The following is a 27,628-nucleotide window of genomic DNA, read 5'->3' as shown; positions in this document are numbered from 1 at the left end:
TAAATCAATTTTAATTCAAAACAGTTATTCAATTTTCATTTTGTTCGTTGCTCACATCTGAGTGTATCTTATTTGTTCATAAAATAATGTTGAATTTAGTAAAAATAATATTTTTATTTGTTCTTATTACAGATCGGTGCCCTTAAAGACTATTACCTGTTTCATCATCGCCATGTGGCTAAACGATCACTACGTATCAGCGAACACCATAGCGCCTTAAGATCCGAACCGGAGGTAAGTGCATATTCCCTGTATTAAAACAGAATACTTGAAACTGTGCTTAGGAGGACAGGAGCATATTTAAAAAAAAACTTCTTTACAACATACTAATGTACCCGGCAGACTTTATCTAGCTAGAGAAGTTCTGTACCGATATTCAAAAAGTGCGCCTCGCTTTACCTCTTCTGTCACGTTTATTTTATCGAATATTTTGCTTCTTATTCTTCCACTACCACCCCAATTCCTACTCCCTCCCCAGCACCCGTTACCATTCTCACTTTCACTTTCATTCCCACTCCTGCTCTTACTCCTACCGCCGCTCTCACTCTGGCTCTCACTCCCACTCTCACTCCAACACTTTCTCCTATTTCCACTCCCACTTCTCTCCCATTTTCTAAAACTAATTTGTCCTAAATAGTATCGATATCTAAACAGGAAAATTCGCTAGTAAAAATGTATAAAAACAATTTTTCCACTTTATTCAATTATAATAATAAATATTTTAATTTTTTTTCAGGTTCGATGGATGCAACAACAACACGAAAAGTTGCGTAAGAAGCGTGACGGCTCTTATACTACCCTACCAGGCTATAGTCCTTATGATGTGATAAGGCCAGGTGCTGGTTTCGAAATACCAGCCGGTGCCCGCTTTGCATATCATCCAACGGCATCAGCGCGCAGCAGCTCCGTTTTGTTGCCACGCTCTCCTCGCATTCAGTATCGTGCTGCTACACCGCATAACATATTTCCAGATCCTCTTTTTAAGGAACAGTGGTACTTGGTGAGTGAAGTATGTAAGCATATTTATTTTCAATCAATTTATTTCACGCTTCACACGGGGTACCTGGAATGGAGTTGGTAAATTTAATTTTGTGCTTTGAGTTTTAGTTACAAATCTGTATACATACACACACGTAGTTTCGATATAATATTTTAGTATGGTAGCTTTTAAGAAGTAAAAAATGGGTTTTGTTTTATTTGGTTTTAGTATTCTTCTTTTAATCTCACTGGTTTGGAAAAAAATTATTTAATTGATGCTTATAACTGTCTGAAGTTCACTAGTTCCCAACAGTTGGTGGAAGTTTTCTTTAGTTGAGTTTCGTGGAAGCAGGAAATGTTTTATGCAGTGGCCGAGAGCACTGCGAGACTCTCCGAGTTTTGGAATCCACCTACCCACAAAACTTTGCCATCCACAGCTAGGGCAATTCCCCGTACCTGGGACCGTGTTTATAATTTCTTCGAGTATGGGTGCACGTAAGCTCCGGGGCTATTCTCACAATAATGGGCTTGGCATTATGTTGTAGTTTCAGCAGGTCTGGTTATTGATTACACTGCCCGGGAGTAGGTTGCTAAGTGCCTCTTTCATCTTCTTTCGTTGTTGAGCGAAGCTGTCGCAATTAAAACAGGCGTGGGTTACATCGTCCATATAACAGCAGTAAAGACAGTTATGGTTTTAACCTTCCCCAATCAGTGAAGATATTTACAAAAGTATAGAAGCCGTCCTTATTTCAAAGATGAGTTCAGCTCGGGAATAACTTCCCTTGTCCACTTTCCTGCAGTACTCCTGCTCCACTGTTACTTCCAGCGCCAGATTCTCGTCCCTACATGGCAACAGCATCTCATTCCAGTTTTTATGTCGTATGCGAATTTTCTCTCTTTAACACGAAGATATTTTGTTGAGGTATGTATATCTATTTTCTTGAGGATGACGATCTTAATTTTTGCGGTTGCTAGCTGAAGACCGTAATCAACCGTCCATCTTTTTACATTGCGCACGACCAAGTTTAGTTTAAGCTGTAAGCATTTTAGGGGTCGGGACTATCGATCTTGATCCGTGGTACTCTCGGCCTTCTTCACTGCATCTTACATTTCTGCTATGATATCTTTTGTAGGGGTATCCTCATCGGAAACAATGCTGTTCGTGGAAAAGGGTACATCCCTCGTTTATGAGACAATCTTCCCCCGTTTTCGTTTGCTTCGCTGAAGTGGTGCTTCATCTGTGCAACATAAACAGTGGGCAGTAAGGCGATATAAATATGTGATCTCCTTTCCCTTGTCGAATGAGAACTAACCTTGCTGCCTTCCATCTGGTGTAGAAAGTTGTTTCTTGGAGACTTTTTTAACATGCGCAACATAAGTTCTGGGTAGGTATTTGCAACCAGCCTTATTGTCGCCGCTGGTATTCCGCCGGGTCATGGGAACCTTTTATTCAGAGCAGTGTTAAGTTTTTCTTGTTGTTGTGGTATTCTGGTGTTATGTGCCTATCCATCCTGGGTAGTTGGGTAGTGAGCATAACGTTTACAATATTTCTAATTTTTCCTTGTCTATCACCTGGTTTGGTGGACGGAACTTCCTCGTTACTATTCGATACCGTTGCACCCAGCGGTCTTTAGCAATTCCTAGCATTAAAATGAAGGAAGTTATCGCGAAGTCCAATAAGACCCCTGGTCCAAGAGTACCCTGACATACTTTTTTTTCATCAAAGTTTACAATGTTATATTTTAGCCATGTTATCTGACAAAATAAGACGAAGTTAGTTTTAAAGCGGTATGAGCGGTTATATTTCTATTAAATGGCGGACCGGCAAATTTTAAGCCTATTTTACACTATGAGGATCTTCTTTTGTGACGACCCACACAAAAAACAGACCACCTACACAAATAAAAGAAGATATGGGAGCTGTCAATACTTAGCATTACGGGTGCTCTAAAAACAATCCCGACGGCTGCACTGTAGGCTATTCTGCACTCTCCACCTGCAGACATGGTGGCAGAGAACATATCGTCAACAACTGCAGCGAGAATCAGTGCCTGGGGAAGCTTGAGCGCAGACGGAAAGGGCATAGTATTAGAGCATCATAAATTAGTGGACGAGCAGACTACCTTATTTCGTACCTGCAATGCAAGGGGATACTTAGGGCCACAAGAGAGGTGGCTGGTTGGCAAAAGAGTGCCCAAATATCAGACGAGGTGTTATTCCTGTACACCGATGGTTACCAGGTAATTAGGGTCTAAGGTTTTCTGAGCTGAGCAGGAAACGAGTAGATCCTTCTAGCTTCCAAACAACAGTAGTGAAGTAGTAGCCATAACCAAATCAGTACAAACACTGGAAAAGAACCCAAACTGCAGCCGCGTCAACGTTTATATCGACAGCTTAATAGAGATTACCCGCATATAGGTAAAGACGGTATTGAAAGAGCGGATGAGCTAGCTAAAAGGGCACATCCCTCGAAGCTTGCGTTTTGGACGTCGCAATCAGATAGCGCGAGATTAAGAGAACGCGAATTTTGCACTTGATCTACCAAGCGGGAATGGCGTGAACCCAAGCGGGGCTGTAAAATCTCGAAGGTCATGTGCAGGTCTTAAAACCTTAGACTATAAAAGTTCCTCTTATTATTAAAAAGAGAGGACTGAAAGCTCATTAAGGGTATTCTGACTGGGCACTTCCTTCTAGCGTCACATACTTTTAAATTATGCCATGATAGTCGATGTAGGAAATGCGGGTTGGAGGAAGAAACGATCGATCGGATTTTATGCTCATGCCCTGCGCTTGCAAGCTTAAATTCTAACTTTTAAGATTAGCAAAGCTTTCCGATATAGAATAAGCCAGTAGCATAGATCTTAGAAAGCGTGCATTATTTGCGAAGGGGATGAAGTAATTTTATATTATAGAGTCTGGTTTTTGATAGGGTTTTTCCGTGAGATCATCAAACAAATTTCTGGTAACCCTGAACGTTTTTTTTTTATTTTTTTTATGTAACTATTATAAAACGGATTATTTCAGGGCTCATTCGAACTAAATAGCACCCGACTATGTGGCTGAGTGGCTGAGAAGCTTGAATCTACGCCGTTTTGCCACATAGGAGGGTGGCGGGATGTCGATGACTAAGAAATGCTGACCCAGTAAGACAGGATGCCATGTGGAACATGCATATTGGATGATCTGCAGCCAGGGAATATATTCGGATGTATTCCCCCTGATACCGGGTCTCCTCGATAAGTATTGAGTTAGGAGTACTGTTGCGGCAGATGGTTCTGTTCCCCATATTTAATATTTGAACCGCTGAGCCCGCCTTATCAGGCAGGCTCGTCGTATGACCAAAATGAACGACTCAAGTTCTTCTATCAATAAGGTGGACGAGAAAGAATGAACGAAATCGCAAGCCAAGGAAAACAAAAGTGCTATAAGCGATGCATCGAACTCGACGAGCGAAAGTAGTGGAGGGTTAACGTGCGTCGCGATGGAAAAGCGTACGAATTCTAACGGAGAGGTAAGGTGGCGAAGGTTACGTTGCAGAGGAAGTAAGAGAGCTTTTTTTTCTTCTTTCTGTTTTCTGATGATATTCAGAAATTACAACAAATCAACCCAAATTCCTTTCTAATTCGTTGAATAGTCAAAAAATTTAATCTTTTTAGACAACAGCTCTGACAATCAGTATTTAGATGTGTCTTTCGTTTTGTGCCCTCATTAACCACGTAAAAGTAAAATAGGTGGTTATCCGCTCAGATCAAATCAAATTCGAACAAAACTCTTTTTCAAAACTTTCCTCGCATTCATCAGTATTATTGGATTTTCGATTTTGCAACATATCCCTAAACAAGCAAATGAAAGCATTTGCGAACTCAACGTAAGTAAACCCAGCTTGCGCTCACTTATGCCAAGAATGTAAACGGCAGACGAAAGTTTAAGATCAAGAGAAAAAAAGAGAAAGAAAACTAAACAAATCAAATGATTTGGGAGTGGCAAAAAGAAAAAAATGCAAATAAAGTAAAATCCAGTATAAATAAATAATAAAAGAGAAAATGCAATTTTTCTTCAACAAGAACGATGATACGCCTGACTAAGTTGTAGTTTTACACATAAAAGGTAAACCAACTTTGACAAAGCTCGCAAAGCAACAACAGCCACAACAAAAAAAAAAAAGAACACTCCAAACTGAATATGCTTTAAAGGGTAGGTGTAAAAAAGGAAAACAAACCAAAAAATATAAGTAAAAAAGACTGCAATAAACTCATACCCACCTGTGAGTTTCAAGAATTTTAGGGATCTACCTCAACTCTATTCAAAAAAAAAAAAAATGTGCAAGAATACTCGCTTTGTTTGCTTACAGTCAAAAAATTTTGCATAAAGCTATATGAATAAAATTTTATTACATTCAAGTAACAAAGAATGAAAATAAAATATATTGCTTATATTAAACAATATAAATATTACATGTTTGAGCTTTTGTTTGTAGTATGTTATTTTGAAATGTGTTAATAAACAATAGACTCCTCCAGTGGTGCCACTGCGCTTGTTCAGCGACGACTGACTGACACATTCAATAAACGAAATAGTGGAAAAATCTGTGTGAATCGATTTGACAATGAAGCTTTGAAATGACAACCACTGATTAGCCGTGCAAGACCGAGGCATAAGAGATAAATAAAGATAAGAGAAGATTCTAAAAATACGAAGACCTAGATACAGAAAGTTTTGAAATTAAGATACAATAAAGGAGAAGATCCAGGAACAAATAAAAGATAAAGAATGTGAATAGTGATTCTGGCTGTGAAATCAATGATGCTGATGACGAAAATGTTAGGATGGTGATAATGGTTGTGATTTCTGAAACATTGTCCACGATTATGAAGATCATGATGATGAAGATTTTGATTATGATTATGATGATGAAGGCAATGCTGGTAGTGATGCTGATGATGATTCTGACAATGACTATGATTATGATATAGATAATTATAAGGATATGGAGATGATAAGGATGACGTTGATAAGATAAATATGATTGTGATGATAATGATGTTTAGGTTTGGTTGAACTGAAATGCCCATAGTATTATCTGAATGACCGACAGCAATGAACAGATAGATGTCAGAAACAATTGTAAGCAAACTCCCTCAATTAAGTTCTCTTTCTTGTTTTCCAATTTTTTGGGAAAAACCACTATACATTTTCCAAACGAAACAATGCTAACAAATATCGAAAATTTAACCAGAATTTTGTACCTTTGTAACCCAATCGTTAGAGACTGGGAGAGTGAAATAAAACCACCGCATACAAATCCAAAACGAGCATCTTGGAGTCTATTCAACAGGATAGTCAATGTTAAGCTCAGTAAAAGCAATCTGCAGATAGTCTGGATAGCAGAGTAAGGTCTCTGAAAAAAAATGGTTAGGTTAAGTTGCCTGTCCAATTTCATGGAGCAAGAAGACATTCTCTCCATGGTGGGCTATAATCTTAGCGATCATAGGTCGATCTCAGTATTCTCGGTATTAGGTATTCTATTAATGCCATCCAATAGGTGACTTTCAAGATTAAAGGACTTTCATAAGGGAAAATAAGAAAAAACCATGCGCAGTGCTAGAACTAAATTTTTGTGAACATTGCGAGTACATTGAGTTCACGAAGAAATCCGTAAGGCTTGGAGAGATTCTAGCCGCGCATCATTCAAATAACCCCTTTGTCAAAGGCGCTGATCGAACATGGACAGGACCAGCAGTTGAAACCCTGCGCGTCGTTAAAGATGCTCACATTCCGTATGGCTCCAAAGAGGCAGTACATATAAATGAAACGGTGCAGTAGGAAGCAATTGACGGGATAACTGGAAAGGTTCTGGCAGAAGATAAAACTTCCTGGAAAGTAAATGGCTTTTCGCCTTATAAATCACCAGAGGTTGATGGCGTTTAAGCGGTTAAGTAACAATAAAGTAAGTAGGGTTGATGGTGTTCGCCCCATTATGCGGCAGAAGATAGAACCTTTGATTGAGAATTTCAAAGAAATATTTTCTGCGTACATACGTTAAAGTCACATTCCGTCCTCGTCAGGGTAAACTTGTTTGTGTTTTATACCAAATTCGGGAAGAAGAGGACACGATTTACGCATAAGGAAACTTCTTGATGAAATTCCTTTCACTGCACAACATGCGTACCTGCGGAGAAAACCCACATAGACAGCGATACATGAGATGGTGTGAATAGTGAAGAAACTCCTTAGGTATAGACAATTTACACTGGCGGCGTTTGTTGCTGTGAAAGGTACTTTTAATAACATAACTTGATCTCGTCTCTTCTTTTTTATCGCGAAATATCAGTTGAGCTGGAGAGAGCGAGATATGTAGAGGCACGCCACAAGATGAAGTGATCTCACCTCTGCTATTATTCATTAATATTACCGATATTCTAGTAAACTCCCAAAGACTAGATTTATTTTATCTGTATATGACAACAAAAGACAGTTCGCTATGCAAATGCACATCATGCAACTACACTGTTCCTTATTTAGTGATAATAAACCTGGTCGCGCTGTACACCTACAAGAGGGTATAAAAAGAGAGGAAAAAGTCAAACACGAATAAAGAAAAGCCTGCAATACAGAAAGCCAAGCGTCTATAGTAAACACGCAAGCAAATAAGTCAGAACCAAGCAACCATCAGCAAATTTGCAGTGACACCACCAAGAGCTAACAAGGACATTCGCTTCTTACTAAAGATCTGTCGCATTATCCTTGGCAACGTATAGAGGAAAAGTTTCAACACACACAAAAAAAAAATCGAAAGAGAAACTGAAACCTAAGAAAATTCAGGAATTCAATGTTGTACTTAAGAAATAACAGAAACTTGCTTTCAATGCGGTTACCCACAGCAAATGGTAGCCAACTCCCCCGATGGCATTTTACTTTTGCTGTGATTTATAAAGCAGCTTAAAAGCGGCGTAATTTCATGAACAAAATAAAGAGGGCGAGCATAAAATGTGCACAAGGAAAGGATATAGATGAGAAAAAAAAAAATACGAATAACAGAAAATGATATTATATTCGCAGATATATTAAAGCGAATCTGACAATTCTTGCAATATATCAAATAACAAATACAAAATAAAGGAAACTTCCACACCAACAAGGTAAATTCTGTTTGCGATTCTCTTCTTTCGCTGCTTATGGGAAAATTGAGTAACGATTTCAACGCAAGGCCAAAGTATCAGTTGAATGAATGATTGCTGATTAGTTACCAATGGCGATTTTGAAAACAATGTCTTTGCGCGTAAAACGAGTATTTTGATGTGAATACACAGAGAAGACAAGTATTGGTTATCCCTGCCGTCAAAATCCAAAGTAGTTAGGAAACATTCTAGTTCATTGACTAGAATTTTGTGGAGTTATCCATACTAGTCAGCTTTTGAATAGTTCATTGACTATAATTTTTTGGTGTTATTCATATTAGTTAATAGTATTTGAATAATTTATTCGACTAGAATTTCGTCTGTTGGACTCGAGGAAAGGCGCGAGTGCTTTCTGTAGCCAATTTGCAATAAATACTTCAGTTGACAATGCTAGATATCGTCCAAATCAACGGGCACATAAAAACAAGCATGACGAGTCGACCCTCACGGTGAAAGAAGCCATTGAAAAGGCCAAGCCTTCCATATCAATATAGTTAATTGGTATGACCCTGATGGGTATGCTGACTAGAATGGCATCTGGTATTATGCTGGCGTATATAATGGCTAGCTTGTCAGTTGGTATGATGCTGATACAGAGGCTGATACTTTCCTAGGACATCGCCATGTTAAAAATACCAGTTGATAATATGGAAAAATTACAGAACTCATACTAGTTGGGATTTTTGGCAAACTAGTATTCTTCTAGTATACAACTATTTGGTTTTACTGAAGGGTGCTTTTAGAGGCGAAAAGTGATCGGACAACGTATGTATGTATGAAAAGACAGTACGAGCTTAAAAAATTTGCATTATTTAGTTGTTGATTATTTTAGTTATACGCGTGTACAAATTAATCCAAAGGAAACGTTTAAGCAAGCAAAGGTCGCGGAAAATGAAACGTGCGGATTTCCAGGGTGAAGAGAGTCTCATTGAAAAAATTTTGAGCGCTTGAATACTCTATCGAAACAACGTGGTTGAGGAAAGTCGCAGCAAGCAAAATCATAGTATAGGGTCTAACTAAAAAAGAGAATGGGGAGTGGTCACGTAGTAGTGAATAGTTCCTTTAAGTGCTTCTCTACGCACATCCCCCATCGGACAATGATTCAGAAGAGCCAGCGGACAGTACTTACACTTCGATTACCTAGTGCGTAATGCCAGGCTTGGCGACCCATACCAAGATCGAATAGGCAGTGAAAGCTTTATGGCATAGCAAACTTCTAAGACGTCACTAAGACTTTCAACAATGTTCCTTAACGGGCGATTCGTGGATGGTACACATTACATTGAAGTATATCCAGCCATAACCAGATGGATCGGCCCCATAAGGAATTGCAGAGAGTTTACTTCACAATGAGGGTTGTATAAAATGGATAAATGCAAGGCGCCATATATATCCAAAATTTATTTAATCCGGGCTTCTCCAATTTTTGTCGTGTTCCTTTTTTAATTTTTCCCACAAACTGACAAGACGGGAGCTATGCGTTATAAGCCGATTCCGAAAAAGGCAGATGAGTTAACGCTGAGAAGTTTTCATGACAGAAATACACACGGTTTTTTGGCAAACTACGGCCGAGGGGAGTAGGATCTAGGATTGACCTTACAGCAGCTAGGAGTCATTATAGACAGTTAGTTGGCAAAGAACCCCAACATGGAGGAGAGAGTGAAGAATGCTTTGACGGCAATTTATGCATATAGAAGATTGCTAAGTTGTGCCTGCAGTGTTTTATCCTCTCCCTCTCATTCGGCATTTATAGTTATTGTAAGCCCACCCTGGCGATGGCGAGTACCTAAGAAAATTTAGCGATGAGCTGTACAAGCTCTACGTAGATATCAACATAGCCCAGGGAATTTAAACGCAGCAGCTCCGCTGGCTAGGCCACGTTATGCGAATGAAAGATGACGCTCTGGCCAAGAAAAAGCGACTGGCGCACCTTGTTGGACGGCCATAACCGTTTAAAGGGGTAAGCGCGGATTAAATGAGTAAGTAAGACCATCCTATACTATAGAATTCCAGTTGGGTGGTCAATCACACAAGAAATAACGCACTTGAAAACAACCATGACGGGGGCCTGCACTGCATGCCATTCCATTCATTACCTTTGGGCAGGCTGTTCGCAAACCATAGTACTATGGCGTTATAAAATACTTGACAAACAGACCACCCATTCCCTTTCCTACGCCTCAAAGGGGCTCTTTGAGCGGCAAAAGAGGTGGATGTTTGGTGGAGCGTACCCAAGCGGCAAACGAGGCGATGTACGTGTAAACCGATCGTTCCAAAGTAATGAAAGGGGTAGAATCTGCGGTATGCTGCTCTAATCAGGAAACAAACAAATCCTACAAGCTGCAGATAAATTTAGTGTTTTTTTCAGGGGGAAGTACGAGGAATGACTTGAACAGTAAAAACATTGGAAGAAAATAGCTTGAACTGCAGCAGGGTCAAATTTCATTATGACGGTTAAACAGGAATTTAGGCAATAATCTAGCATAATATCTACAGCAATATCTGGAAATAATCGGGCTAGGGAGAAGAATACATCTTTATACATATATTGGATATCAGGGCATGTGGTTATAAATGGGAAACAAAAAACGGATGAGCTACCTAAAAAGGGTGTATACCTCGAAGCCTGCTCCTTAAACGTGCAAATCAGATTGGACGGGAAAAGCACTGGACACTACCTTCTAGCGTCACATGCTGTTAAATTGGGCCTTGTCAATTATAGCAAATGTAGCAAGCGCGGGTTGGAGGAATGGCTCAAGTTTGTTTTGTGTTCGTGCTCTGCGCTCGCATGGCTAAGACTCCAGCTATTCGGAGTGGCACAGCTATCAGTTATAAGCAGCAAGTAGTTTAGGTCCTAGAAGCATCCAAGCTAAGGCGACGGAGTTATTGCATAAGATATGTCCTGATTTCTCATTTAGGTTTTCGCTTTAGTCGTCAAGAAAACTTGTTATGAACACTTCCCCCTAGCAGGTTAGGGGGTTTAAAATATACCCTCAGCAGGTATGCCTGCGACTAAAATACCAAATTGATTCAAGGGGTTGTGTAGCGCAAGCAAAATATAGCTTCTCCATCCCAATTTTCAACCTCACCTACCTGTGGCGAATCCTGTTACTTTAACAGCCGCGGCTCTGGCGGCCCCAAGTTCCTCATGGATCTAGGGGGTGGGAGGGCGGTATGGCCTTGAAGGTTTCTTGTGGTCATACTAAATCGTTCCCGCTATGATCGGGCTGGTGCCTTAAAGGTGCTTGTTACCGGAACGTACCTGATCTGCATCCGGCAAAGGACCATCAACATGGATCACACTCCCCAAGGCCTTCGGGGAGTGTCCTTATCGCTACAACAACAACAACACTATGAACTTATTTACTGCAATCTAACCTGTATAAATTTTTTTTAAGTTTTTGTTTAGAGTAATTGCTTTATGGATGGTCATTTCACCATCAATTTATTTTAATGATGCTTAAGAGCTAAGTGTAAAATTATAACAGTGGTATGAATTTATTTTAATTACATAAGAATTATTTTATAGAAACATATTATGTATCATTTTTGTATGAAATAATTTAAATTAGACTTCTTGTGGTTTTTGTGATTTAAGTTTTGTTTATTAAATTTACTTGCCGTAATAATTTGCCAACAAATAATGCTTTAAAATGTACAAATAAATTATGCTAACAATATCTTGTACATTTCTATCCTATTTCAAATATATTGTGTAATAATTCTAATTTATGGCTTTTATTCTTCCTCTTTTGTCTTTTGCATATTATCACATCTTCATTTGCATACTGCACGCGCCAACATACAATAATACGGAATGAAAATTTCAACATAAAATTGTTTGCGTACGATAACTTCAAAATCAAATTCAAATAAAACTAAAATAAACAAAAAAAAACCACAACAATAATAACAATAATTTCAACAAATAAATAGAATGGTGGCGCCAAAGATGGGCTTGATATGAATATTGGCCCCGCATGGCAGAAAGGTTATACCGGTAAAGGTGTTGTTGTTTCCATACTTGATGATGGCATACAAACGAATCATCCTGACCTTGCTCAAAACTATGTAAGTATTACTTTTTACATAACCGACCTTTATTTACACATACGTACATCTCCTATGTAATATTCTTGTAAAAAATTTACAAAGTGTAAGCAATGAAATGTAAACAAAGAAAAACAGTTGATCGGTGGTTGAGTTTGAAGCTGAAGTTTTAAAATATGTTATATTCATAGAAAATATACATTTGTTATAACTGAAAAAGTTGTTTGCTGTAATTTTAATTTGAGTGTAGGTAGGTTGAAATGGCCGGTCCATGAGGACCTCACATAGACTGATTGAGTCCGTAGTGTTACCAGAAGTTTGTTTTAACGAGCAAACTGAAAAGCCCTATCAAAAACCAGGACTTATGTTATAAAATAACTCCGTCCTCTTGGCAAATACTAGAAGCTTCCTAGGACTTAAGCCACTTGTTGCTTCTAGATCTGACAGCTGTATCACTCCTAATAGCTGGAGTCTTAGCCTGCCAAGTGCAGGGCACGAGCACAGAACGTGCTCGATCGTTTCCTCCTCCAACCCGCACTTCCTACATCTGCTATCGCTGACCAAGCCTAGTTTAAGGGCATGTGACGCCAGCAGGCAGTCTCTAGTCAGAATACCCGTCATGAGTCTATAGTCCTCTCTTTTTAATGATAGGAGCAACTGTGTTAGTCTAAGGTTGTAAGACCTTCACATAATCTTCGACACTTTACAGCCCCGCGCTTGAACCCATGCCTTTCCCGCTTGGTCGATCATGTGCACCTCTCGACTTCGCTTAATCTCGCGAAAATCTGATTGGGACATCTACGGAGCAAGCTTCAAGGGATGCGCCCTTTTTAGCTAGTTCGTCCGCTTTTTCATTCCCATCAATTCCCATATGCCCTGGGACCCAATATAGATGTATGCGTCTCCCTGTCCCGATTCTCTCCAGAGACTGCTTACACTCTAACACGCATTTAGATGCTGTGCTATGCGAGATTATTGCCTTAATTGCTGCTTGACTGTCAATATAAAAGTTAACACGGTTGCAGCTTAAGCTATTCTCTTCCAGGGTTTCTACTGCTTTGGTTACGGCTAATATTTCCGCTTGGAAAACGCTACAGTAATCCGGCAGCCTGTAGGATCTGCTTATTTCCGGATCAAAGCAGTATACCGCAGACCCTACTCCTTCCACTACTTTGGAACCATCGGTGTACACATGTATCGCCTCGTCCGCTATTTGCGCACCATTGCGCCAACCGTCCACCTCTATTGTGGCCTTAAGATCTCCCACGAAGCGCAGATAGGGAATCATGTAGTCTGTTCGTCTTGTGATTGATGACGCTATACTACTATGGCCATATGGTCGGCGCTCAAGCTGGCCCGAAGCACCGAGCCTGGTTGCGGTCGTTAACGCTTTGTTCTTTGCTACCAGGTCTACAGGTGGGATGTGCAAAATTGCATACAGTGCAGCCGTCGGGGTTGTTTTCAGGGCTCCCGTAATGCTAAGCATCGATAGTCTGCATACCCCCTCTAATTTTTTGAGGTATGTTGTTTCTTGTGTGGCTTTCCACCAAACAAGACCTCCATAGTATAGAATAGGGTTTACAATCGCTGTAAAACCCCAATGAGAAAGAGAGGGCGATAGGCCCCACGTACACCCCAGCATTCTTTTACATGCATAGAGTGCCGTTGAGGCCTTCTTGACCCTCTCCTCCACGTTGAGCTTGCATGACAGCTTACTGTCTAGGATGATTCCTAGATATTTTGTGCAAGGTTTCTCCTGTAAGGCCACCCCTCCTAACTTAGGCCTGGTCCAATTTGGGACCTTGTACCCCTTTGTAAACAAGACCATATCCGTCTTCTCCGCATTGACTTTCAAGCCGAAATTAGATGCCCAGGTATGAATATCGCGAAGCGCCCGATCCATCAAAGAACTAATCGTTGGAAGGCACTTTCCACTTATAACAATTGCAACGTCATTTGCGTAAGCCGTAAGTTTTACGGGTCCCTCGTCGAATTGCCTGAGCAGTTGGTTGATGACCAGCGTCCACAGCAGAGGTGATAGCACCCCTCCCTGCGGCGTGCCCCTGTCCACTGATTTCGTGGCCTCGTACAATCCCCATTGTGATGTAATCTTTCTGCAATTTAACATGCAGCCGATCCATCTGATTAAGGCAGGATGTACTTTAATGTAATTAAGACCATCCATAATCGCCCATTTTGCAACATTATTGAAAGCCCCGGCAATGTCCAAGAAGACTCCTAGAGCATACTCCTTATATTCCAGGGATTTCTCTATGCTTATTACCACCCTATGCAATGCGGTGTCTTCCGACTTGCCTTTGGTGTACGCATGCTGTGTTGTGGAGAGCAGCTTTTCATCCACGGTGGACTTTATGTACACATCTATCAGCCTCTCAAAGGTTTTGAGCAGAAATGATGTTAAGCTAATGGGTCTATAGTCTTTGGGATACACGTGACCGATCTTCCCCGCCTTTGGTAGAAAAGCTACACGAGCTGTTCTCCAAGAGTGCGGTACATGATTCAGTCGTATGCACCCATCGAATATTATTTTAAGCCATTCCACGACCGCCCTACTTGAGACTTGTAGCATGGCCGGGAATATACCATCTGGGCCCGGCGATTTAAACTTGGAAAACGTCTTCACTGCCCACTCGATCTTGGTATCGGTCACCAAGCCCGGCACTACTAGCTCCGTGATCGAAGTGTGAGTGATGTCTGCTGGCTCCTCTAAACCGTCTCCCGATGGGAAATGTGTATAGAGAAGCACCTCAAGGGATTCCTCACTATTACGTGACCATTCCCCGTTCTCTTTCTTTATTAGTCCCTGGACTATGTTTCCTTTTGCTAGGACTTTTTTCAACCGTGCTGTTTCGCTGGAGCACTCTATGTCCGTACAAAAACTTTTCCATGAGTTTCTCTTCGCCTTGGTAATTTCGGGCTTGTAGATCCTCAGTAGATCCCTGTACTCGTCCCGACACGCTTCGCTTTCCGCGGTATTTGCGAGCTTAAACATTTCTTTTACCTGTCTTCTTAGAAGACTCAGCTCATTGCTCCACCATGGCGGCTTTGCTTTTCCTCTGAATCTTATTAGAGAGCAAGCTTTGTTATACGCAATTATAAGCGTCCTTGTTAGGAATTCATTCGACTCCTCCAGTTCCTCTACATTAGCAACCTTTTTGGGTTGTCCCAGTTTTGTTTCTACATGTTCCTGGAATTTAGTCCAGTTCGTTGACCTAGGGTTTCTAAAGGTTCCTCCCTTCTCTACCCTCTTTAGGGGGATGTTGAAGCTGATATACGCATGGTCGGAGAAGGATGGTCTATCAAAAACCATCCAATCATACCTTGATATATCACGCTCGGATCTCAATGTAATATCCAGAACATTGCTGGAAGTTGGACCAATGTATGTAGGGACATTTCCCCTTTTGGCTATCTGCAAATTAGTTTGCAGGATGTAACAAAACAGAGATTCGCCTCTCTCTATCGTATCTGCTCTTCCCCACGCATTGTGGTGCGCATTTGCATCTGCGCCTATGACCAACCGCCCTTTGCGCCCTTCCACCTGTACTAGCCTTTTGCACTCCATCGGTGGGACCTCCGCAGCATGGGCCATGTAGCAGGACGCCAGGATAAATGCCTGCTTATTCTTTTGCTCAACGGCCACCGCTACGAGATCCTCAGTGATGTAATTAGGCAGCATATATGAATGCAGCTGTTTCCTTACCATTACTACAGCTCGCACCCGTCCTTCCGTTTGGCCAAATCCGCGCCAGAAGCCAGAAACCTTTCCTCCCGATGAGAGCCACGGCTCCTGGATCAGCGCCACCTCAAACGAACCCTCTTCAAGGGTTAGGAGAAGTTCGCTCGACGCCACTTTACTGTGTAGGAGGTTTATCTGTAGGACTCGCAGCACCATTGGGCTGTTTGTCCCCCTCAAGCACCTTCGTCTTGACGTCGTCGTCCTCCCCTTGCCCTTTTGGTTTAGAGTATTCGAGGTCTCCTTCAGCCTCTCGTGACTGTTGTGCAGGGTGTTCCTCTGTGCGAGTCACAGCACTATTTAGCGGCTGGTCCTCTTCTAGCACGTTCGTGGTGACGTCGGGGACATCCACCTGTCTTTTTCCCCTTAGGCTTTTAAGGTCTTCTTCGACTTCGCCCACCTCTAGCGTGTTAGGGTTTTTATCCTCGGGACTTCTTTTCCTGAGTCGCATGTAAATTTTGCCAGTGCCAAAGGACATTTTACCAAGCTGCGTGTACAAAATATCCTCCGCCTGCTTGTTTATTTGGAAGATGTAGAACTGACCATCCTCGGTAGGCCGAGATACAGTAAGTACCTTCCAATCCTGTGTCGGTATGTTCGGATTCTGATTCTGCAGAAGTCGCAGTGTATCCTCCGACTTCATCACGCATGGTATCCACACCTTAACTTTTGGTACCGTGGGGATTTGCGCTTTATCCACCACCTCAAACCGCGCGTTCGTGCCTTGCCTTTGGAGGTTTGGAACCACTTCCTCCAGCCACCGCAAGCTCGCGATGTTGTCGCACGCTATCATCTTCACACCATTATACCATCCCCCCGAATCAAAGGTTGGAAGGGGCTTACTTGGTTGTTCCCGCATCATCTTAAGCATTAAGCTAATAAGCTCCCTTTCCAAAGATCTCCACCTTTCAGTAGTCATTTGTCCGAAAGGACTGCTACGATCAACCAGCGCCACAGTCAGGGACTGCTTCGCCACATCACTCATCTTCTCGGGAAAAGCAGGAGTCTTAGTGTTATCTTCCTTTGGCACATCCGAGAAAGCCGGAGTCTTAGCTTTAACTCCCTTTAGCGCCTCCGAGAAATCCGGAGTCTTAGCGTTATCTCCCTTTGGCTTATCTCCTACTTCCTTAATTGGAACTTCCCTCTGACTCGCAGCTTTCGAGGTAGTTGCTACCTCGCTATTGGAGCCCATCTGTCTTACAGCTTTGGGCCTACTTGTCTTATCTATGCGACTGCCCTGCCTCGCGGCTCTAGGACTGAGTCCTTTCTGCCTCTTGAAAGCAGGCTTGTCGCCTTCCGCCGAACGTTGCCTCTTCATTCTGCCATTCGACGCTTCTTCCTCCTCGTACCGGTTGCAGAACCGATGGTTTCTCGCATCAAACCTTTTGAACTGCCTTCAACCTACTTCTACCGCTTCATGAGCCCATTCCAAGCGCTCGATCTCCACTTCTGTTGGGTCGACCACTGCTCCCAAGCGTTGTACAATTCTTAGTGCAGCACGGTACTGCGAGAGAGCTCTTTTACTTCCTCTGCTCCATACCCTTCTCCACTCTTCTACACCGTTTTCATTTGTGTGCTTCTCCAACACGGAGTTCATTGAATCAGCACTACTCTCGCTCCTCGAGTCCGACACATCACTTAATTCGTATTTGTCGTCCTTGGATTGCGACTCAGTCCTCCTCTTTACATCGTCCTTATTACAGTCAGGTAATCAGTGTAGTAATTGAAAAAGTACAGCAACAATGTTGATGTGAAATTTAAAATCCTGCACAAATAGAAAATATTTTGTGTGGAGCGTTGCAATATGAGGTATTTCGAAGAAACTTTTTACTCAACGAAAAATCATCCACTAAGCATATAGCTCGAAAGTGTTGTATTTTGAGCTGAGATTAAGAAAAGATTAGGCAAAGAATTTATTCTAATCCAAGGTCGTTTTATTCCTTAGTCAACTCTAAAAAAATTAATTTTAATGATTTAAGTTGTAATCAAGACTATGAAATTGCCAATATGTTTTCCACCTTTTTTGATGTACAAACATCTTTTTTCACGGGTATTGGGGAATCCTGATTGCAAGCGACTGATGTTATGGGTGTAAGGATAAGCGTAGTCTTTGTAAAATGTATGCTATATGGGGGATACATGTAAAATGTAAATGAAGGCATGTGTAATATTGATATGTGTAAAGTTCTAGGGTATGTTTAAGCGTAGGTGTAGTATGTGGTATTGAGAGGTTGTATGGAGTAATAGAGAATGAGAATGTAAGTAAAGTAAGTAGGTATATTGTAACGTAATGTAGGAGTAATGTATGTGGTAGAGTTGGTATGAGCGTCATCAAACAGCAAATCAAGGTAAACATATTACCTACACATTAAGTAAAGTCTCTAAGCATATACACAATTTTTGTGCATGCAAGTGCTAGAATGCGTACACTGCTGTTTTTTTTTTTGGGAGTAGAGAGCCAGAAAAAACATGAGCAAATGCGTGACTTTTATATAAATAACTAAAATATTATAGAATAAAAAAATATGTATTAAAAAAAATTAAAAAAATTAAAAAAATAACATAAAAAAATATATAAAATGAACAAAAATAAAAAGCATTGAAATGAACAAAAATAAACAACAAACATAAAATTGAATAAAGTAATATAAAATAGATTAAAATAAAATAAAATAAAATGAAATACAATAAAATAAAACAAAATAAAATAAAATAAAATAAAATAAAATAAAATAAAATGAAATAGAATAAAATAAAATAAATTAAAATAAAATAAAGTGAATAAATTAAAATAAAATAAAACAAAGTGAATAAATTAAAATAAAATAAAATAAAATAAAACAAAATAGAATAAAAGAGTGCAATAAAATTAAAAAAAAAAACTAAAACAAGATAAATAAAATAATATAGAATTAAAAATATATATTAAAAAATAAATAAAAAATTTAAAATATAACGTAAAAAAATATATGAAATTAACAAAAATAAAAAACAATGAAGTGAACAAAAATAAAATATCAACATAAAATTGAATAACTTAATATAAAATAGAATAAAATAAAATTAAATAAATATAAATAAATTAAAATGAAATAAAATAAAATAAAGTAAAATAAAAGAAAACAAAATAAAATAAAATAAAATAAAATAAGAGAAAGTGAATAAATTAAAACAAAAGAACATAAAATAAAATAAAACAAAATACAATAAAACAAAGCGAAATAAAAAAAACTAAAATAAAATGATTTAAAATAAAATAAAGTAAAACCAAATTAAATAAGATCGATGATTTATCCGAAATGATTTCGCAACTCGACTCTCATACCTGCTCTCTGAGAGCACAACTCAGCCTGAAGGAATACAGGAGCAGTGGGAGCATATCTCCAAAGAACTTCGTACTGCCGCCGAGGAAAAATTTGATTACCGGCGGCCACGGAAAAATAAATGGTACGATGAAGAATGCCGCGTTGCAGCCGAAAGATAAGACGCTGCCTACAGGGCTACGTTAAAAGCGAGCGCAACAAGAGGAGTGTGTGAACGCTGCCGCGAGTTAAAAAGGGAAGCGAGACACATTTTCAGGAAGAAAAAAGCAAAGGCTGAAAGGCGTGAGGACGAGGAGCTTGAGCTGCTAGCCACCAGGAATAACGCCCGAAAATATTACCAAAAAATTCGGCGACAGACGGAAGGTTTTAAGACCGGGGCAAACTACTGTAAGGATGAAAACGGCGACCTTGTAACTGATGTCCAGAGAGTACTTAGATTATGGAGGGAACACTTCTCTGCTCTCCTAAATGGAGACAACGATTTACCGCACAGAGATGACGAACCCGATCCCGCAATCGATGATGATGGAATAAATGTCCCCCTCACCTGATTATGGCGAAGTCAGAATAGTAATAACCAAATTTAAAAACAACAAGACCGCGAGCGCTGATGGATTTCATGCGGAGCTATTCAAATAGGTAAGACGCATGCATCATCTTCTTCGCAAAATATGGGCGGACGAGTGCATGCCCGACGATTGAAATCTAAATGTTCTTTGCCCAGTCCACAAGAAGGGGGATACTGCAAACTGCACCAACTATAGCGTAATCAGCCTTCTTAATATCGCATTGGGCAAATGATTGAAACCCACCGTGAATCAAATGATTGGACCTTATCAGTGCGGCTTCAGACCTGGTAAATCTACCATCGACCAGATTTTCACAATGCGCCAAATCTTGGAAAAAACCCGCGAATAAGAATCGATACATATCACCCCATCGTCGATTTTAAAGTCGCCTTCGACAGCACGAAAAGGATCTGCCTATATGCCGCTATGTCTGAATTTGGTTTCCCCGCTAAACTTATACGGCTGTGCAAAATGACGTTGAGCAACACGATCAGCTTAGTCAGAATTGGGAAGGACCTCTCCGAGCCGTTCGAAACTAAACGAGGTTTCAGACAGGGGGGTGACCCCCTATCATGCGATTTCTTTAATTTGATGTTGGAGAAAATTATACTAGCTGCAGAACTTAACCACTACGGAATAATATTCTACAAAAGCGTGCAATTACTGGCGTATGCTGATGACATTGATATCATCGGCATAAACACCTGCGCCGTTAGTTCTGCTTACTTCAAACTGGCAAAATAAGCGGTAAAGATGGGTTTGATGGTGAATGACGACAAAACGAAGTACCTGCTGTCATCGAGCAAAGAGTCAGCACATATGCGCCTTGGCAACCACGCTACTGTTGGCAGCCATAATTTCGAAATAGTAAAAGACTTCGTTTATTTGGGAACCAGCATCAACACTAGCAACAATATCAGCTCTCAAATCCAGCGAAGAATCACTCTTTCCAATAAATGCTACTTTGCACTAGGTAGGCAATTGAAAAGTAAAGTCCTCTCTCGGTAAAATAAAATCATACTCTACAAGTCACTTATCGTACCCGTGCTGCTATATGGTGCAGAAGCATGGACCATGACAACAGCAGATGAAGCGGCTCTGGGAGTGTTCGAGAGAAAAGTTCTTCGAAAGATTTATGTACCTCTACGCGTTGACGGTGGCGAGTACCGAAGAAGATTTAACGATGAGCTGTACGAGCTATACGCAGACATCAACATAATCCATCGAATTAAAACGCAGCGGCTGCGCTGGCTAGGCCATGTTATGCGAATGAAAGATGACACTCCGGCCAAGAAAGTGTTTCTATCGGAACCCGCCTATGGAAGCAGAGGAAGAGGATGGGCCCCACTCCGTTGGAAGGGCCAGGTGGAAAACGATTTAAACTCCCTTGGTGTGACCAATTGGCGCCGGTTGGCAGAGAGAAGGAGCGACTGGTGCGCCTTGTTGGACGGCCACAACCGTTTCAACTGTTAACCGCCAATTAAATAAAAAAAAATAATAAATTTATCCGTTCGCTTCGACAATTTTTGGATTTAGCATCGAAAAATTGTCGATATGTTATTAATATTTAATCGATTTAATATCGAATTTTTACCAATTTCTTATTGATGTGTTATCCAAATTTATCGGTTTTTTGTTAAAAAGTTATTGCCAGCTTACCGAAAAGTTATTGATATATTGTTAAAATGTATTCAATATTTTCAAATCTGTATCGATTTGATATCGAAAAGTTGCCGATTTATTATCGGAGAATAGCTAGTTCGTTATCAGCATGTTATTGAATTCTTAACGACGACGCCCAGCTTTATTAGGCAAAAGATACCAACAAAATCTCAACACAAACTGGTCCAACTTTAATATTACCGATAGATAACAAGCCGGTAAGAAACCAATAAGAAGCCCATGACTAGTGAACCTGATGAAATTTCTTCTATTGTGCTGAAAACATGTGCCAAATTTCTGTGTAAACCACTTACATGTCTTTTTTTAAAGTATATGCATAAAGCAAGGGATATTTCATGCAATTCGATAAGAACTACCTTACTCTTGTTCTCACTTCGCGCCTCTTACGTCTTCGGCTCTTTAAAGAATTTATAATATCCTCCAAACATGTGATTTTACTTAGATTTAGTGCGGTGACTTTAGTGAAGCTACCTTGATTGAAATGTGTAAAACTTTTGTTTCAAGTTCTCTGAGCTGAGATCGTTATTGACTGGTATACTACAAGGATCTATCCTTGGTCTTATGTTATTTTTTTTTTTTTTATAAATAACATATTTAATTCGTGTTGGCATGGGAATATGCATCTCTACGAAGATGGCATCCCCCTGAAAAGAAAACATTAGACCTGTGTGTCGAGCTTAATAGTGATCTGTCATCTACAAAAGCCTGAGCTCTGCATAATGGCCTTTTTGTAAACTGCAAGAGGTCATATCAGCTTGTGCCTAAACTCATCAACTCGGGCTTTACATTTGATGATCACCTCAACTCTTTTATTAGCACCACATTGTCATTATTAAGAAACTTAAGATACTCTGCCACAAATGCCACGGTTGTTATAAGAAGAAAAAAAGATACGGCTCTCTGTTAAAGTAAAGTAGCCGTGAAAAATATGAGAAGCCGTATCCGCATTGATACGTTGTTTGTTTTAATAAAAACATGTACGGAAGGCTAAGTTCGGGTCTAACCGAACAATACATACTCAGCTGAGAGCTTCGGAGACAAAATAAGGGAAAATCACCATGTATCATGGGTATCATATGGAAGGTATTAAAGAGTATTTTAAAAGGAAGTGGGCCATAGTTCTATAGGTGGACGCCATTTCGGGATATCGCCATAAAGGTGGACGAGGCGTGACTCCACTCTGTACGATATGGGTATGAAATGAAAGGTGTTATTGAGTAGTTTAACAGGGAGTGATCCTTAGTTCTATAGTGGACGATTTTTCGAGTTATCACCATAAAGGTGGACCAGGGGTGACTCTAGAATGTGTTTGAACGATATGGGTATCAAACGAAAGGGCTTATGGGTGTTTTAAATGGGAGTGGGCCTTAGTTATATAGGTGGACGCCTTTTCGAGATTTCGCCATAAAGGTGGACCAGGGGTGACTCTAGAATATGTTTGTACGATATTTGTATCAAATTAAAGGTACTAATGAGGATTTTAAAAGGGAGTGGTGGAAGTTGTATATGTGAAGGCGTTTTCGAGATATCGACCAAAATGTGGACCAGGGTGACCCAAAACATCATCTGTCGGGTACTGTTAATTTATTTATATATGTAATACCACGGCCACCGTTGTGTAATGGTAGCGTGCTCCGCCTACCACACCGTATGCCCTGGGTTCACACCCCGGGCAAAGCAACATCAAAATTTTAGAAATAAGGTTTTTCAATTAGAAGAAAATTTTTCTAAGCGGGGTCGCACCTCGGCAGTGTTTGGCAAGCTCTCCGGGTGTATTTCTGCCATGAAAAGCTCTCAGTGAAAACTCATCTGCCTTGCAGATGCCGTTCGGAGTCGGCATAAGACATGTAGGTCCCGTCCGGCCGATTTGCAGGGAAAATCAATAGGAGCACGACGCAAATTAGAAGAAAAGCTCTGCCCTAGATCTCTGCGGAGGTTATCGCACCTTACATTTATTTTATTTTTAAATACCACGAACAGTATTCCTGCCAAGATTCCACGGGCTTTTGAATTCGCCCTGCAGAACTTTTCCATTTTCTTCTACTTAATATGGTAGGTGTCACACCAATTTTACAAATCTTTTTCTAAAGTTATGTATACTTTGCGTCAAAAAACCAATCCAATCACCATGTTTCATCCCTCTTTCATATTTAGTATAGAATTATGGCATTTTTTTCATTTTTCGTAATTTTCGATATCGAAAAAGTGTGCGTGGCCATAGTCGGATTTCTGCCACTTTTTATACCAAGATAAAGTGAGTTCAGATAAGTACGTGAACTAAGTTCAGTAAAGATATGACGATTTTTGCTGCAGTTATCGTGTTAACAGCCAAGGGGAAGGACAGACGGTCGACTGTGTATAAAAACTAGGCGTGGCTTCACCGATTTCGCCCATTTTCACAGAAAAATGTTATCGTCATACAATCTATGCCCCACAAGGATTGGAAAATTTTTGTTCGACTTATGGCATTAAAAGTATTCTAGACAAATTTAATGAAAAAGGGCGGAGCCACGCCCATTTTGAAATTTTCTTTTATTTGTGTATTTTGTTGCACCATATCATTGCTGGAGTCGAATGTTGACATAATTTACTTATATACTGTAAAAAAGATATAAAATTTTTTGTTAAAATTTGACTTTAAAAATTTTTTTTTTAAAGTGGGCGTGTTCGTTCTCCGATTTTGCTAAGTTTTATTTAGCACACATCTTCAAAGACTGCCAAAGTACATCTTGCAAAACTTTTAAATTACCTTCTTCATAAGTTTAACCCACCTACCAAGTTTCATCGCTTTATCCGTCTTTTGTAATGAATTATCGCACTTTTTCGGTTTTTCGAAATTTTCGATATCGAAAAAGTGGGCGTGGTTATAGTCCGATTTCGTTCATTTTAAATAGCGATCTGATGAGTACCCAGGAACCTACGTACCAAATTTCATCAAGATACCTCAAAATTTACTCAAGTTATCGTGTTAAGGGACAGACGGAGGGACGGGCGGGCGGACGGACATGGCTAAATGAATTTCTTTTTTCCCCGGAGTTATGCGAATATACTCTGTGAGCTCTGCTCAGCTGAGTATAAAAACATGTAGTTTCTTTTGGTTACCTAAAAAGTGTAGATTTTGCTTTCGTTTTGTAGTTCCCCACATTTTTCACTATGATTTTTCGAAAAAAGTGTGAGTACTGCAAAAGTATGAATTTAAAGCCGCTACACCTTCATACGTATTTGTAATTTGAAAAGTACTTTCACACAAATAAACTCACATTTATTTGTCAAGTCCGTCAATACATTTTTGAGTTATAGATACCAACATTCTTTATTATATGGCAGTATGCGAACGAATATTAAAAACGTGCCGTTCTTGTATACCTTGAGGTGTACCTCCACCAGTACCTCCAGTTCTACCTCCACTTCTAAATCCACCTTTACGTCTAAATCTACCTCCAATTCTGCCTCTACCTCTACCCCTACTTCTATATCTACTGGGTAAAACTTCCGGGCAAAGCAATATCAAAAACTAAAAAACAAGTTTTTTCAATTAGAAACATGTTTTTCTAAGCGGGGTCGCCCCTCGGCAGTGATTTGGCTATCATTCCGAGTGTATTTCTACCACGAAAAGCTTTTCAGTGAATATAAATCATGTAGGTCCCGTTGCGTTAATTAGAAATGAAGCCTATTGAAAATAAGAAAAAAATTCTGAACTGCGCTTTCCTACCTAGTACTATAAGGCGTATGAGAAACTTTTTGAATTAATATTTCTTTAACTTGTCTGCCCCGCTGGACTGGCTTCTATAACATAACCATGGTTCACCAAAATTAGAAGTGCTTACACATTCGCATACGTAGTGATAGCACAATTTTGCCATGCAATTCAAAGCCCTATAATTAAGACATTCTAATGCCGTCTTAGGCGATTATTATATAAGACTACAGATACATCTTTATATATAAAAAGAAGTGTACATTTTGACTGTCACTCCATAACTCAAGAACGGATAGAAAGATTGCCATGAAATTTTAAGGAAAGATACAGGAAGGAGAGATGATGGTTAGTTGATTTTAAAATCCCAAATCTGTTTAGTCATTCTTGAGTTATGATTTTTTTTATCTAAAATATAAAATTCTTCTGTCACGGTGTTAGAGGCTTAACTCCTCCGAAACGGCTGAACCGATTTTCATGAAATTTTGTGATCATATTGGGTAGGTCCGAGAATCGGCCAACGTCTACCTTTTTTTTTCGCTACGTGCCTAGGGTCTTGGGATCAAAACGTGGACCCGGGTACCCCTAGAATGTGTTTATACAATATGGACATCAAATGAAAGCTGTTGATGAGTGCTATAATACGGGATAATATTCATACAATTGGGAGGCTAGGGTCTCGAGATATAGCCCAAAACGTGGACCCGGGTACCCCTAGAATGTGTTTATACAATATGGATATCAAATAAAAACTGTTGATGAGTGCTATAGTACAGGATAATATTCATACAACTGGGAGGCTAGGGTCTCGAGATATAGCCCAAAACGTGGACCCGGGTACCCCTAGAATGTGCTTATACAATATGGATATCAAATGAAAGCTGTTGCTGAGAGCTCTAAAGTTCATTGTGATATTCGATTTAATCGCATCAACCTGGCAAAACTGATAAATATGCATGCGAAGCGGAAATAAAGACAAGAATTAATAATACCCACATACCTATTTACATACGTCCTATTCGATTTGCCTGAAATTTCGTATATAAATTTGCCTATATTAATATTTACGATGCTTTTTTCCGGGAAGTATACCAGACACGGACTGGGACTGGGATTATTACTAGGACTGGGACTGAGACTGAGACTCCGAGTGGGACTGGGACTGAGACTCGGAATGGGACTGGAACAAAATACATACCACCCTCTGGGTCTGGCAATAAGGGATGAAGAAGAAGGAGAAAAACTTGAGAGAAGAGAAAAGAGAGAAGGATACTGAGAAAGAGATAGAATGAGATGAAGATTGAGATGAAGCAAAAAAGACGGAGGGTGGAGAGAATAAAAAGATTAGGAAAAGTGTAGAGGGGTAGGGCAGCGTTAGACGGAAAAAGCTTATTAAAATGTATGCAGATAGGGCAGAACAACGTCTGCGGGGTCTGCTAGTTTTACATAAATTAATTTATGCCATAAAGTTTCCAGTCATCAAATCCATTTCTTTTGAAGAATGATTATGTAGCAGCGCAACTTATATTTACTTTTCTATTTTATATTTTTGCGTATAGAATATTCCTTTGTGAAAATGAAAGCGCTTTTATTTTACAAATTCAATCAAATTTGCACAGAATCATATCTAAAGCAGCTTTGAAAATAAATATTTTCTTGCCAAAACAAAATTATTTCGATATCCGATTTGTGCCATTAGTAAAGTAGAAAAAATTCACAGAACATAATACGCCTACAAAGACATAAAATAATGATACATACTGTGATATATGTATATATACATATGTATTGATTCCCTGTAGAGAATTTGGCACCATTTGAAGTATGCACTCAATCTCTTCCACATGCTTTCAACTGGCAACTTTAAAATTGCGATATCCTAGGCGGTGGAAATTGTTCCCGCTGCAGTACTATTTCTTTAGTTCCATACTAAATAAAACTAGTTCTAATTTAAGACTTTAGTTATAGCTCTTAGCCAGAAATAAGTAACTAGTGATACTGAATTCCCTACAGGGTTTGTATGTATAAAATATAAATGCTCACAATCCACCCTAGAGCTACACGGATTTCGTTTTAATAGCAAAAGCATTTTGTAAAATTATCAAACAAATAAACAGCCAAATCATCATCATTATCTAGCATAATATGCATTTTTTTCCTATTACATATTTCTTTGCTAAAGTATCGAAAAAAGGGGCGGGTAAAATACGCATGTGTTTGTGTACGATGCGGTCTTAACTTAAACGCCTTCCAATCTACGTTCTTCTTTTGTCTTCTTAAACTGAACATCGTTAATCGCAGCAATTTTTGTTGTTGCTTTACCGGCTATGGCCTACTTACAAGTGTCATTTGCATTATTATGGCATTAAAGGCAACTGGGTGTCATTTTTATG

The 27,628-nt window shown here is 39.7% G+C and overlaps 1 protein-coding gene across 4 annotated transcripts in view; it reads left to right on the top strand.

Moving 5' to 3' along the window:
- Positions 1-27,628, top strand: part of Fur2 (furin-like protease 2) — an 899,016-nt gene that overhangs the window by 716,888 nt on the left and 154,500 nt on the right. For all 4 annotated transcript variants that reach the window (XM_067783582.1, XM_067783583.1, XM_067783580.1 and 1 more), the window contains exons 4-6: positions 133-234; positions 737-1,000; positions 12,093-12,227. In XM_067783582.1, coding sequence (XP_067639683.1) covers positions 133-234; positions 737-1,000; positions 12,093-12,227 — 501 coding nt within the window. The remainder of the gene's footprint in view (positions 1-132; positions 235-736; positions 1,001-12,092; positions 12,228-27,628) is intronic.

The sequence above is a fragment of the Eurosta solidaginis genome, chromosome 4 (genome assembly GCF_040869045.1).
Source record: "Eurosta solidaginis isolate ZX-2024a chromosome 4, ASM4086904v1, whole genome shotgun sequence".
Lineage (NCBI taxonomy): Eukaryota > Metazoa > Arthropoda > Insecta > Diptera > Tephritidae > Eurosta > Eurosta solidaginis.
This window is presented reverse-complemented; position numbering and strand designations above follow the sequence as displayed.